General features: G+C 37.3%; 1 protein-coding gene across 1 annotated transcript in view; it reads left to right on the plus strand.

Moving 5' to 3' along the window:
• Window positions 1–6,110: 6,110 nt before the first annotated feature.
• Window positions 6,111–16,356, plus strand: part of s100p (S100 calcium binding protein P) — a 40,571-nt gene continuing 30,325 nt past the window's right edge. The window contains exon 1 of the mRNA XM_079856595.1: window positions 6,111–6,182. Coding sequence (XP_079712721.1) covers window positions 6,181–6,182 — 2 coding nt within the window. The 5' untranslated portion in view covers window positions 6,111–6,180. The remainder of the gene's footprint in view (window positions 6,183–16,356) is intronic.

The raw sequence follows: 16,356 nt of genomic DNA on the forward strand, positions 1-16,356 counted from the left end.
AATCTGCATTTAGATTATATGTGGTAAGAACAATATGAGGAATATTAGCTGTTGCAAATTCTCTCTTATATATTGTTAATTTTTGTTGTTTTATTAGCTATCAACACTGAATATATAAAAACCAGCAGGTTTAAGAAGCCACATTGGATTTTTCTCATCCCAGTAGAGTCTTTTCTTTAGTCGAAACACATGGAATGGTTTTAAAATGGCTTTGCGTTGGTGGAAAGGAGGTATCCGTCTCGTTTAAGGTCAGCGTAAGTCATCTGTCACTGCTGCTTAAGTCTGTCTGCTAATTACTATTATGCAATCAGCTTGTTGCCGCTAGGACACAAGAACATTATTAAAACTATAAATATCTCACCAGAATTGTTCTTAGGGATTAATATTCATTGCACACAGACTGCTGAGAATCTGCTGAGATTTCCTGAAGAGTTTGGTTTACATCAAAAAATATTGATCGATCCGAGTCATGAATCTGTCGATCTGTCATGCATGTTTGAGACTTTACTACCCGTTCAACCGTCAGTATTTGTCCAATCGAACTGATAGCATTTGGTGGCAGTTCAGCATGAAGAGTTGTTCATCTCTGGGGACAGACAAAGGAGAGCTGTAGTAGGGGAAACCAAATGAGTTATTCTCTGCCTCTCTGTGTCTCACTCCCTCTCTCTCTCTCTGACTCTTCCCTCACTTCCTCCAGGGCTACTGTCAATTACTCAGACATTTAATCACCCCTCTGCTCTGTGGATGTGTCCTTACATTACACCCAGTGCTGGCTGGCAATGTCAGCTATAAATAACCCACCACAGGGTGCTAAGGGCCATAACAGCACAGCTCACTGCTTCTGCGCTTTTAGAGAGGCCGAGTTACACTGGAAATTTAGAACACAAGCGTAACACATTATTGTTATCATCCCTTCCCGTCAGCCAATCTGAACTGCAGTAAAGTTGCTTTAGAGATCTTCCAAATATGTTGATGTAGACTTTGAGAAGCAATGCCTGATTTGTTTTCAGTTGCAGTGGCATAGATTTAATTTGAATAGACTATAACAGACATTGAACGCCAAAAAAGTTATATTTGTTTGTATTTAGTTATTGATATTCTTTTCAGCAGAAAAGCACAATTCATAAATGGTATAGTCCAATTTGTAACAAGTTTAGTTAATCAGCCTCCAACCAGTGGATTTGGTTCACAAGTTCAATTCAATTCAGTTCAATTCAATTCACATTTATTTGTATAGAACTTTTCACAACACATATTGTTTCAAAGCAGGTTTAATGAAAATGCATGTTTGGCCCTGTTTACACCTGGTATTAAATGCATTTTGGTAGATCGGATCAGAATTAGACGAGACAGACTCATTCCTGTTTACACCTGGTGTTTTAATCCATCTCTTTAGCCCATTTTCAACCACTTCTAACTTGGGACTTCAGCCGACAAAGCTTAAATCCCGTCTGGCCAGTGCGCTTCCCATTATGTTTACGCATTAGTTAGGTCAGTAGTTGGAGAGTAGGCGTCTTTTGTGGTTGTTTGAAGACATTCGACCATATGAGCGTCTACACTATGAAAACAATCCAGTCAAATGTGTTTGACTACCTCTGAAAGAGGTCAAAATGTTTTAGACCCTGTTTACACCTGTATTTAGCATCATCCACTTGTGATTCAATTGACCAAAACACATCTTAATACAAGGTGTAAACAGGGCCTCAGATTTAATTGGATTGATTCCCTTCAACATTGGATTTGAACTCACTGACTGAATGATATTTCTTTTCTTTGTAATTTGGGCATTTACCAGCTGGTTCACAAATAGTAATTCATGCAATTCATTATGAATAATTCATGAAATGGACTGATTCATTAGCAGCAAATCAGGTGTGAATGGATCATTCATGAGTTGAACTCATTGATTTGTGAAAGAATCAGATTGATTCAAGAAAGAATTATTAAGTTTGAATAGCAAATTGAGTAAAAGGGTTAATTCACCCAAAAATGAAAATCCTGTCATTAATTACCCATGTTGTTCCAAACCAGTAAGACTTTCGTTCATGTTCAGACCACAAACTTTAAAAAAAAAAACTTTTTTGTTAGTGCTTTACCTGATTATAATACTTAACTTAGTGAATCAGGTGCAAACCAGTTCATCTGGTTCATACTGTAAATAAGATTTCAGAATTATCCACAACCTCACTGACTCAATTATCCAGTTGCAGTGGTTCTGGTCTTAATGTCACACTGAAGAGGAAGATTATCAGTGAATAATGATTTAAATCATTCCATCAGTCTCCACTTTGATTTTTTCAGATTTTCATTTTTATAGGAACTCTCTCTTTAAAGCAGGAGGGAAGTGCGTCTCTCGGTTGGCAGGATATAATGGGAATGGCTTTGGTCCAGAGCTCGTTCCACACTGTCCTTCTCATTTACAGGGGAGGTGAAGAGAGTATGTTAATAAAACAAAACAGGGCACAGGCAAACAAAACTGATTATCCCGAATTATAAATATTAATTCAAAATATTGATAAAAAGCAAATAGTGATGCTACAGTGGTGAGCAGTAGATCAAGTGTTGTTCATTAAAATAAAAACAACAACAAAAAACGTCGTTTTCCTTAGATATTCATTAAAGCTAAAATATATATTCAGTGATCAAATTTAAATAAAGTAAAAAAAGGGAATAAAAATCAAAACATGGAGTACACCATGCAGCAAGCATGCCTGTTTAAAGTCCTGCAAGCTAAATATGATCCATAACAGCATGGCATGTTGTGTTGCCTAAATTAGAACAAATAAATTCCATTTTATCTTCTGTATATTTCATAGTAAGCAATGCATGAGGACACCAGAGACCGCAGCGATTCCGCTGATGTTGGTACAAACAGCAGCTGCTCACCAGAAAAACATCTCAACATAGACAAAGAACTTTATAATGCAAAAGTGTGTATACTGGAGATGCAATCTAGGTCTAGGGCATAGTACTTTTTATATCCGAACATGTCAGTAAGTGCAATGGATTCTGGGAACTCGGCCAGATGACTTTCTGCGGCTAACCTAGCAGATCTTTTATACAACAGCCAAAATAACAAGCAGCTTTCACAATGCAGCTCCTGTGTTTGGGTGTGTTTGTTCAGAACGGGGACAATTTCTTCCTCTCGCACAAGAAAGGCCGTGATATACTACAACAAAACATCAAATTGGTGGGTGGAATATGCACATGGTGGTGCTCGTAACGACAATGCTGTCTGCTTTCAATGTGTGTGTGCTTTGTGGCTGAACATTTCTGAGGTTTTGGACACGGCTAAAGGAAGAGGTTAACCGCTTTTTGTACTGCAAGGTTTCCCCGCCTATCCATTTTACTCCTGTAAAGGAAATACGCATGCTGCCCAAACCACTGCGTGATATATAAGCCATTAGCCAGTGAGATCCAAAGGAAACATCAGCACAGTGATTTACAGCTACATTGAATAAACACTAGATCATCTTAGAAATATGTATTGTGTTTACACAGCTGACAGATTCAAATGAGATTAATTCATTTTTAAACGGTTTTGTTTTATGTGCGACTTCTAAATTAACTCAAGCCAAATGCATCTGTTATCAAAACCTGTTTTATGTTGATCAAATGTTATTGCATTTCAAACTAGCAGCTCATATTTAATTGGGAATGTTCAAAAACGAATCAAAATGGATGAATTGTTCAACCACAAGGACACGAAAATGGTGCTTTCGGGTCTTAATCACTTGCACAGTTCTCATTGGATGGCGGTGGCATTACATACCCTGTGTGTTGTGCTTTCATGACAAGTGTTTCTCTATTCATTAATGCTAATGAGGACCGACATGGAGATTAACACGACAGCCCTAGGGCTTTGGCTGAGAACCAAAGTCTTAACCCCAGAACCAACACCCTTAATCCAGGGGTCCGGAGAGATTCCCCAGCATGTACTGGATCATGGAATCTATGTTTTATCAAAGTCTTTTTTTTTAAAGAGTCAGGGTACGGCAGCCATTTTGGGATCGGCTCAAGGCAGCTATTTCCAGTGAAGCAAGTACAGCTCCTGCCTACTTGAATGAGGACAGTCTGAAATACTCAAAACCGTTTGCTAAGTTTACACTGCAAAAAATGATTTTTTACTCTGTATTTTCGTCTTGTTTTTCTGTACAAATATCTAAACATTCTTAACTCAAGATACATTTACTTGAGAAACAAAATGACAAAAGATATTAAATATTGTTTTCTAAATTTTTTGGATCAAAATGAAGTGAGTGTTTTTGCAGGAAAAAATATCTACCAATGGGGAAATAAAAATAAAATTGGTAACATTTTCAATAAGGTTTTATTTGTTAGTTCATAAAACATTAATTAAATGTTAACAAGTGTTAACATAGATTAAATTATTTTTTTTTAAAGTTTATTTTTCTTACCCAATTAGTAGATCTTTTTTTCTTGTTTTAAGCATAAATGTAGTGAGACAATTTTTAGCCTTTGTAAAAAAAAATTTAAAAAAAAAAAAGTGATGTGTAATAGGATATTATATATTCAAGATTAGGAATGCATTTAAAGTGATTATCCACAATTTATAAATCGACACTGAAGAGTGAATTTCCTATGGAGGTGCATTTCAAATGTTCATTTAAAGATGTGATCCTAAGAAACAATTTCTATCTGGATAGTGCTTTAGATGTAAACTCAAGACAATTAACAATGTATCTTCTGTGGTTCATTTCATAGTGACGGATGGTTGACAAAAATGAAAAAACAATAGTTAGTTGAACAAAAGTGGATAGTTTGTATCTCTATAGCTCATCTTAGGATAAAACCACTTGATAAAAACTAATTTCCAAAAGCAGTTTAGTCAAAGCATGTCTGAACAATTCAAGCTCTTCAGGTCTAGGTTACTTTTTGTCTGATCCTATAAATTACAACCTTCAAATAACATTACTATTTATCCTTGGCTCAATGTTTGGGCATACTAAAACATGTATATATGTTTGTATGTTTCCAACTTGGCACCTGTTTTGATTCAAGGTCTCATCACTTAGAATTTACTGAAAGGCAGCATGAGCTAAACGACGTGTTCTCGAAAAGGAAGCTCAGGATTCATCATGCTTATGAGAGCAAGATTCAAAGAATGAGAGTCAAACCAACACACACACACACACACACACACACACACACACACACACACACACACACACACACACACACACACACACACACACACACACACACACACACACACACACACACACACACACACACACACACACACACACACACACACACACACACGGCAGTGAGTGGGAATGATTGGTTTGGCAGTATGTCATTACGGATTCTTGGTCGACCATATGTTCAGCATGGCTTTGCATGTTAACTCATTGATTATTTCCCTACACTAACACACTCACAGCAAGAAACCCAGTCTGTGTGAGTAAACCTTCTGCTGCTGTAGATGCTTTAAACTGAATAGGTTAAAGCTTTGAGACCTTAAACAGAGGGAAGGGAAGAATATTGTTATTTTAAAGTGAATAGGAAAAACTGTTTGCAAACCAATTTTACTTTCATAATCTGACAAATTTCAGAGTGACACTGGAAAATTCATCAAGAAAAATGTTACTTTGGTCTTGGAACATGCTAACTGGTATCTTTATTGGAATTTAATTAAATTAAAATCTATGAAGAGAAGTATTTTTCTTATTTGGAATAATACAGTATGCACCAATTAATCATTCACAATTATACCAGAAATGTGTTTTAAGGAAGTAAATAGGGTGCATTTTGCCTTTATGTTGACTTTAAGAACTTGCATATAATATAATATAATATAATATAATATAATATAATATAATATAATATTCCACCACCACTGAGAGAGACACATATCTGACTTCAAATCATCAGACCTACAAAAATAAGACATTTAAATATCTAGTTCAGTCATGAAACTCTAGAGGGCGCAGGCTGATTGGTCCTTTACAATCAATCTGCAAGCAATAACATCATTACCACATGGCACAAGCTGATTGGCCTCTGCTGATCCTGCAGCCAATGAGATTGCTTGCTCAACATTTAAATAGTGTGGTTCATTGTTTGCTGTAAGCTGTTCCTGCAGCGCTTTATCAGAGGTCCTCTGAAACCCTCCACCTCCCCCAGCTCCACCTGCCTATATCTGCTACAGGATTTATGTATGTCTATTTATGCAGCAGCAGCATATCTTACATGCTCACAGCAGTGTGTATATATGTCCATACTTGCTCTGCAGCAGCATTGCAGATCTAGTCAGCCAAGACCAAATTGCCATATTGAACATTGTCATGATTGAAATGTGTTTAACTGCACTTTCCAAACTAAACTTAGTTCTCATATATCACTGAATGAGAGAGTTGTGGGAAATGGTTTAGTAATCAATCCTGTGGTGATTCTGGATGGTGTCAGTGCACCTTTAGCAGGTCAGAACCACAGAGGCAATTTAACCAACAGCAGAGCCCACAATGTGACACTGCCGGACAACGAGCCGCACACCAGCCCCCGGTGCAGATACGGCTCACACCGCTGCTGTTTTTCTCCTGCATGTTGATTTACTGCACTCTTTTTTCCCCCTCTCTCTTTAATTTGTTTAGCCCTGCCACCAGTGTGCGTCATAAAATGGAGCTGCCTCTGAGAACATTATCAGTAATTATAGACTAAATGAGACAGCCAGGAAAAGTGCGCTCTCACTGGAACGTTGTGTTCTAGGGCCGTTAATAGAGGAGAACAGGCAACAAGAGTGGTTTGTTAGAGCTGCTACTATGACAGACTCAGTAAGCTGAGAGATGAGAGGGTGTTTTATACAGTATGTGCTTGAGTATTTATTTAAACTTCATGAGGTACACGTGGGATTTGTGATTGTGTGTGAGAGATACAGTAGCTCAGACAGAATGGTTTGTCGAGCTGTGGGTTTTCTGTTGTGGTTTGAATGGGTGCAATGCTTCCTATACCTTATCCTAACCAGATACAATTTGATAAATTGGCAAGAGATAAAGGTTTTCTCTTCCATGTAAATCATCTTGTTCTAGCCAAATACAACAGGACATTTTGTACTGCTTGGTTTCTTTTCTATGTGGGTTCATGCTAGGTAGGTATACACACACACATTTACAGTAAAGTTTGTGTGTATACATGTTTTATTGTATAACTTAAATTTATTTGATGAATTTATTTTTTCATACACACACACACACACACACACACACACACACACACACACACACACACACACACACACACAGCGTAGTAGGCCTATGTAATAGTATGTAATGTAATGTGGTCAACATGATTTTTGCAACATGGTGGCTACTCAGCAAGCTAACAACCACCTTCGATCTGCTAATGATCAGCTCAGAAAACTAGAAACTATAGCTACAGTTGTGCAAAATACAGCTACAAGTTAAGTGGTTGCAAGTTCCGTCGTTACCAACAGAGTTTAATGGAACTTGTAACCGTAGTTGTCTAAAGATGCTTTAGGAAACATCGTCAGACAGACTCTGCCCAATGTACAACTTTAGTTTTGTTACATAACCTAGAAAACTATTTTAGTGTTGGTCTTTCACATAAAAAAAAAAAAAAAAAAAGGCTGAATCTGTTAACCGTTCAAGAAATCACTGATGTGTAGACAGTCTGTCCTATTTCAGAACTCTTGGTCAATTGTCTGATAATTGCAGAGTTTGGTAGAATGGCCTGGTATTTTTTTTCTCTTCAATTTTGTTGCAATGGATTTCACTTTTTCGACCACAAATGTATGTATAACCTTCCCTAGAATTTCTCATCTTGATGAAAGCAAAACTGACCTACTCTACTGTTCTAGTCAATAACATCTACTATGAAATCAAGGAAATGAACACAAAAAGGAAAAGGAAAAACACAAAAAGGAAATAACATAATCATATAGTTTTAACAACCCAAATTGTAAGTAAAGCTATTAAAGGTGTCATGAACTGCATTTTATTTTTATTTTATAATGTTCTCTCTAAAGATGACATCATCTTTATAAGATCTCTATCAAACACTTCATTTTGATAGGCGTGCCGAATTCAAGATTTGGAAGTAAGTGTCAATATTAATATTTATTCCCTATGTATTAATGAGATAGTTATTACAATAAATTAGATGCTCTTGTTACATGGTTAAAACATTTGGCAACTGTGTGAAACATTTATGTGTATTATGCTTTATAAGTCTTAGTTATGGCAAATAAAGTTTAGGTATGTGTAAGACAAATTTAACAGTAAATTAAAACTTACAGATGCGATTTGAAACTTCATTAAAAGTAAAGTTCATCCACACTTTCTTAATGTTAGAATCACAAGGCAATGCAAATACTGTGTTTTCCCACAACTTGGCACTGCAAAACGTATTGTAATCTTTGGAAGCATATCTATCATTTTGCTGCTAGAGTAATCCTGTGTTTGCGTCTCTCTCTCTCTCTCTCTCTCTCTCTCTCTCTCTCTCTCTCTCTCGTATTTACTCACCTCCTACTACATGAATTGGTGGGCGGGGCTAAAGAGGCATCTTTCAACGTACTATGACGTCATATTGAGACAAAATCTGAAACGAGTCATTTTGGCAACTTGATTTCAATTAAAGCTGTTTTTGGACTAACATGGAAGTTTCTGAAACTTTCAGGATATTTGTTTATAGTACAACAACCTCTTATATGCCAAAAGATGAAGGAAAATTAGAACTCTCAATTCATGACCTCATTAATGTCATTACAAGCCTGAAGCTTGTCGCCCTGTCATGTTTTAAGTCTTCGAGAAGTCTGCAATAAGAGGCTCAATACTAATTCACCCTTAATGCATCGAAATGGAATATTTTGTGATATTCTATTCCCATCGTCAACTTTATGTTCACATTTTTGTTTGCAATATCCACTATTTGCCAGTCTTTGCTTCAACATAACTGTAATCCTTCATGGTCATGCCAATAAAGCTTACTTGATTTTGTGTCTGATAAACAAAGGCAGAGCAGGAGAGAGGGAGAGAGAGTACTGAACGATACACAGATTGTAGTGAGAGAGGTTACTTAGCAACCACAAGTTAAAACAAACCATAACACCACTCTGAGATGGTGTGATTGAATTCAGAGATAATCCCCCACAACAGATCTTCACCCAACAGAACATGTTGTACGTGAACAGAAATGCAATGTGATATTAAAGGTAAATACTCCAAGGTCTTTCAGTCAGATGTTTGCAGCACCAGGGGATAGAGTAAAAGCTGCATCTCATTTTGGCTTCCTCGTAGGTGAGAAATTAATAATTCATTTGATGTTTGCACACCTACAATCTGGAGGCAACAAAGAGCGTTGCGTTGTGAAAGTCACAAACTAATAAAGCTAATCTTACCAAAGCAAATCAAAACAAATATTAGAAAACAGGTTACATCTGATTAATCTACATTAAAAAAAAATCTTTATCCATTGTACACAGTGTGCTTATACTGATGCCTTCATTAAATGTAGGATTTATAATGTAATATTGTATAAAAAACAAAAACAAACAACAACACTGAAGGAGACATCAGGGAGATTTCATCAGTGAAAAGGAAAACTCAGTGATGACATTATAGTTCCTTGACTCAGAACAAGCACAATATGCTTCTTGAAGTTTGTTTTCAACTTAAAAAACACCACTTTCTTTTATAATTCCTAAATAATGTTTATCTAACATCTTACCAACGTAATTCCAAAGGCATGATGGATGGATGGATGGGATTGGATTGGATTGGATGGATGGATGGGATTGGATGGATAGATGGATTTTTTGAGCCAACTTAATAAATTTAAGTTCCTGTGTCATACTTATCAGACACACTTTAGCATATACTGTGCTATCGCAGGCTAATATGACAGTTCAACTTAAATTCACAATTTTTTGAGTGCAGTTTAATTCATCATTATATGCAATATATATGATTAACAAACAAGAGACTAGTGCCATGACATGCATTAGTATAGTTATTACTAAAGTGAAGCAACTAAACTCACACCATAACAATGGTCCAACATAACTGAACATTAAACATTAATTTTCCCATTACTGAAAAACACATGAAATAACCAGATTTACTAAACAGGGCAAATCAGCGCAAACACCAGTAAATTGACTAGCGCAAACCTTAGTAAATCACCTTGCATGATTTATTTAAAAACTCTCCTCCCATAAGTTTTGCGTCTGGAAGGGAAACTCCTACAAATGCATACGCAATAAGGTCAGCCGCAAAAACAACCCTGCCAACACCTTTTCAGCGCTAATTTTTCACTTTAGTAAATCCTGACAGTAATTTTTTAACGCCAAAAGAGAGTTTGCGCTGGCGCAAGCTGCTAGTAAATCTAGCCTTAATCTTTAAATGTACTCTCATAATGCAGTATGTATTTCAGAATGCACAATCATGCCAATAATTCATCAGCAAATCTTAATTTGAGTAAAACTTTTAGATCGACAGTCCTAAAATAAATACAAATAGATAAGTTGCCATGTGGACTTGTGTGTGTGCTGGTAAACCCAACACTATGGGGACAAAATGTCCACACAAAGATGGCAATATCCAAAATCCTTGTGGGGACGTTTTTTGGTCCCCATGAGGAAAACAGCTTCAAAAATATACTGTTTACAAAAGTGATGTTTTTTTGAAAATGTAAACATGCAGAAAGGTTTCTATGATAGGTTTAGGTTTAGGGTTAGTGTTAGGGGATAGAATATACAGTTTGTACAGTATAAAAATCCTCATGTCTATGGAAAGTCCCCATAAAACATGAAAAAACAACGTGTGTGTGTGTGTGTGTGTGTGTGTGTTACATCAGGAGAAGTAGGTCACCCCCACAGCCGGAAAATTATGCAATGCAGTAAGAATGTGCCTTTAGCTGAAAGGGAGCTGTGAGAGAAATAGTAGCTCTCACATTAATAACAGAGGGAAGGATAACAACTGATCCGGCAAGCTAATAGATGACAAAGACAAGCTGGGCTGCTCCATTCATATATCACGCAATCGACCAAATCTGCCTGTGCCATTAAAATACTATCAGTACATATGTGAGAATTTGTGTAAATGGACATGCAGGTTTGCGAAGATCAAGGTGAGGCGTTGACATTAAATGCAAGGCAGTATTTTGTAGGTGACTGTGTTTTCACAATTTTGGCTGGAGAACCACAAAGGCAGCTGAAGTGGGTCTCTGCACCATTCCCATGGCAACTGATCACATGGCTTCTGGGAAAAACCAACGAGGACTGTGTGTTGTTTCATTATGATATGAGTGTGGTGTTTTTCTTTCTCTCCTCCTCGTCTCATACATGCTCGGTGTGCAGGGACGAGAGACCCAATCCTTGCCCACCCGCAGTAATTGAGAATGTCATGGGCTTTTACCGGAATAGGGGAATAAAGATGTAGTATTGCTGATTAAAGTTATTTATGTGACATGAAAGCTGCATGTAATAATGAATAAGTGGATGGTTAGAACAGTGCTGACCGTTTCAAAGTAAGAACAACAGATTAGAGTTTAATTGAGAAGGACCCTTGAGAGTTGAAAATAAACAGCTGTCTTGACAGCACACCAATTTACATCTAGTTAACCAGTCACTCTCTAACCTTATGTTTGTGATAACAGTGAACAGGTTATTTTGGCTCAATTACGTAATATGTCTTACATTGTAAATAATACTTTGTGGCCACTGATGGTGTTGTTTATTTGTTGTTTTAATGCCCAGTTCACTAAAAGAATTATGCAAATTTGCTAACGCTGTTAATAACCCCAAAAAATGTTGGTCAGATTAATTCTTGAGGAATTCTTGAAGCAGCAGCAGATTGCTGCAATTTAGTGTACTTTACTGGGACTGTACCTTAAAGGTGAGGGCACATTTACTGTTGCTCAGCGAAATTTTGCAGGCGAAATTGTTCCCCATGCAGATTTTGCTCGCGTTAAAGTTGGTCTCACAAACCCCTTGACCAACAGAAAGCTGCTTGGTTTAAAAATGACTTCTGTGTGAGCTGTGCTTTTAACATCTCAACGTTATTGACAATGGACTCCAGGTGCCTGAAGTGGGTCTTTAAAATAAGTTTACATTACACAAGCATGAAATACCGAAAATGCGCTTGACTATACTGCGTGTGTCTATGCCTAGACTACACTGCCATACATCATACGATAAGTGACTGCTGCCACGATTGCTGAAAATGTAACAAATTTATTTTAATAACGCAAATTAATTGTGGCAGGTAAATACCATTAATTTTGTGAAGGCGTAATCTACAATAAATCAAATTTACAAAGAAAGGAGACAAGTTTGTGCTGAAAAGAATGACAATGGATATGAAATTATCATTGATTAACACAATTTCAGCGCAGTTGTTAAACTTGATTAAGTGTTGTTGGTAAATAAATAAAATCCATGTTTTTTTTGCGCTAAAATTCAATGTAATCTGAGTACTCCGTGAATAAACCATTGAATGTTTAACAGTGATTTTGTTATTATAATCTTGCTGGATGTCCTTAAAATAAATCTCAGATACACCAAATGCATTACTGTCATTTTGAAATCAAAACAATGAATCATGTGTCTGAAATGTAAGTGTTCGCATACTTGCATATTAACTGTAATTCTGTTGAACTGCAAAACATATGGCATCGATGATTCAGTTGTTCAGAAAATTGTGTAAAGGATGATAACATCTGCCTGTAACTGAGTGTTTGGCTTTACTTCTTGCCAGTTTGTTTCACAGAAGACCACCAGGAAACGTCCCAAACAAGGCACATTTATAACTATTGCAGTAAGATTACTGGAAAAGGGACTAATCACTGTATGTGCATTTTTTGTAATAGATGAATAGTTGTTTTTATTAGACCCATAAGATTAATAAAAAATTCTGCAACAATGAAGTCATTTCAAGAGATTTCCCCAACACCCTCCCGTCTGCCATTGGCTGACCAAATAGGCCCAGATTCACACCATTGGTTGAGCCAATGTTGGCGTGTCAGGTCGGGATGTTAAAACAGCAAGAACCACAGTGTTACAGGATTTAACATGGTTGGCTTACTTGTACTGTAGTTTTATTAACATAAAAAAAAAATACACACACTTGAGCTTTATAAGACAGAGCCCCTGGGTCTATGATTGAGTCGATACTCACTTCTCTCTTCAAGTTCTCCTTGAATCTGTATCATGTAGTCTGACATGTAGAACAGCAGATACATACTGTATACATAGCAGCATCGTCTATGCCACAGAGCTCCAAACTGCAGTTTTCATTACCGCAGGATACTACACACACATCTACGCTGACACACTGTGCCCCAATAGGTTTGCTTTGATAACAGCAAGGGCTTGACTTAGTTGCCATGCCAACAGGACAGAACAAAGACAGTAGCCATTATGATAGCAGCAATAGGAGATATGAGAATCACAGCTTCATGCATTTATATTCACTGCCGTGATACAAATTAAGCACATAAAACCTCATTTTCTGGGTTATACAAAGTCTTTTTTGACGTTAGTGATAATGAATATTTTGATCATGATAATGAATTTGTCATCAACAACCTGATATGCTATGTGCATGTAATACTATTTATTTATTTATTTTATTTTTTTTTCATTCTTAAAGAATTAGGTCACCAATTTGCATCATTCTCTGATGTGTGGTTATTATTACTATTATTACACATACTTAGATGGAATTGAACAAACCCTTACGTATTAAACATCAGTGAGGATGCGGATTGAAAAGTAGCCTTTTCTAGGCACCACAGTATACCAGAAAAATGGTCCGGGTGTGGGTCAGTAGGCAACAACTACCATGCAAAATATCCTAGCAACATGCCACAAAAAATCTCAGAACATTTGTAAACATCTGCATTTATTTCTAGAAAAGTTTAATTTAAACTTGGCTAACATTCTGGCAAGGTTCTCTCAAACAAATGTTCTTCCAGTAACAATAATAGAACATTTGTTCAGAGTTATCTAGAGTTAACACCCTAGCTACACCCTAGAAACCAACGACCACTCAGAACACCCTAGCAATCAACTAAATGCCCTAGCAACCACCAAAAAAATCATATCAGAGACCTGCCTAGAGACCATAATGTCTAATGTCCACCAAAGCGTTTTGTCCTGAGGCTGGCGTATGGGAGCGCGCGTTTTTAAGATGAGGCGCTGAGCGTCTATTTCACGCTGAGAGCTCAGCGTTTTTTACCGGTCATAGAGAGTTAGAGAATGTTCAACTTTCGGTAAAACGCAGCACTTGTCACGGTTACTTTTTACCCAGCCATCCAATCACAGTGGAGGAGGGGCGGGACATTTACCACACTGACCAACCATCACATCCTGCTTGTACAACATTTACAGACTGCAACAAGCACATCTCTTCATCCAAAACTAGTACCAGAGCAAGTATGTTACATTCTGTCTACATTTTTATATTCAGAAACAAACTATTTGCAAAATCAGATACTAGTAACAGTTCCGTGGATATTCTGCATCATAGTTCATATATAGCACATAGCACCAAAAAGAATTACGCGCCGCCGAATCGCTTTCAAGTGCCTGCAGCAAGGTGACATACGGCCTAAATGCCATAGCTACCACTCAGTACACCCTAGCAACTGCCCAACATATAATCAGAATGCCCTAGCAACCACCCAACATCATACACTATAAAAAGTGCAATTAACTTTGATGTTTAAGTCATTTCAACTTTACATTAAACTGACTTAAAAAAATTTGTTTAATCTTGTATATTGTATATTGAACTTATTTTGATGAGTTAAAGCAATGTAAAAACATATGTTGTCATAACTTAATCATATCATTTTAACAGTGTGTCAGCGACCACCCAGAACACCCTTGAGACCATATCTTAAAAATGCCCTATAGCTACTACCAAGAACACCCTAGCAACCATCTAGCTACTAACCTGACTGCCCTAGCAACCACCCATACATCACATCAGTGACCGCTCAGAACACTCTAGCAACAATCTAGACACCACATTATATTAATACCACTCAGAACACCCTAACAACTGCCTAGAAACTAACCAGAATGCCTTAGTGACATAATATCTTAGCAATGCCCTAGCTGTCATCCAGAACACCCTAGAAATCAACCAGTATGTCTTAGCAATTACCCAAACATAATATCAGTTATTTTCCACAGGCAAGCACTCCATATAGTTGTTATTGTTATGTTGCAACTACATATCTATAGTGGTTGCTATTCTCTCCTTGGACTATTGCCACTTTAATTCAATGTGTGGCAGCTCTCGCTCTCTCTTCTCTATGACCCCTTTCTTGATGACACATTAGCACAGCTGAATCCTTTACTCCACATGATCCAGCTTTACATTCACCTGCCTGTGATCTGCACAGTTTCACTCTAATAGTTCATTAATACTAACATGATCGGGCACATGGCTGCGGGACGCGATCGGATCTCTTAGGTGTGACAGGATGAGATCATATCCATATCGGCTCAAATGGACTGAGTTCAGATTGCGCTATAAAGCCTTTGCATGTGTCAAATCAGCTGGCTATTTGTAACTGCTCTTTGTGGTTGGGAGTCTGGTGGGATTTGTAGATAGTGGCTCTCTCCTAGTCTAGGCAGGAAGACTGCAGGCAGGATGAGTAAAGACAGAACTAAACGGATTGATCCTATCTTCCCCACCCCCACTCCATCTCTTCCTACCACATACTCCCTGTTCCTTTCAGTCTGGAACGATTGATTAATCCCTTCGATTAAAGACCCCCACGGAGCTCCATTATCTGTAGCAGGTACGATTTCAGCACATCGCGAGGATTTCGTAGATTGCACCAATTAAACAACACACCCTAGAGATTTATCGCTCGTTCTCTTGGGTACACCATGTGGCCAGTACGATGTTATTTATTCTAAGTGAATGTGTAATATAAGTAGCAGGTTAGGAAGGCTACCCCCTCCTGATGTAGCAGGCAGACAACTGGACCTGATTGAGTCAGTCATATAGATTGAAACAGACTCCCATTGAGAAACACAGTGGCCGCCCCATATATACTAAATTCAATATATACAATTTCCAGGTCAACTTTAGTGTATTTTGTTATTCAAATCACAAAGCTAGAAAAAAAGGCAGGCTACAGATGGTTTAAAGACATGATTAAATTAGTGTGATGTTGGCATACAAAGAGATTCTACCGTTTTTTACTATCTTTGATGACTGTATAACTACATTGCTTTCAAATAACACATTTTTCAAAAGCTTTGCTCCCTTTCAGTGTTAGAACTAGCTGTATCAATCTTAAATGTGTAGCTTTTAAAAAACTGCAAGGCCAATGCCAAGGGAACATGGAGATAAA

Source organism: Squalius cephalus (assembly GCF_949319135.1).
Source record: "Squalius cephalus genome assembly, chromosome: 22".
Taxonomy (NCBI): domain Eukaryota; kingdom Metazoa; phylum Chordata; class Actinopteri; order Cypriniformes; family Leuciscidae; genus Squalius; species Squalius cephalus.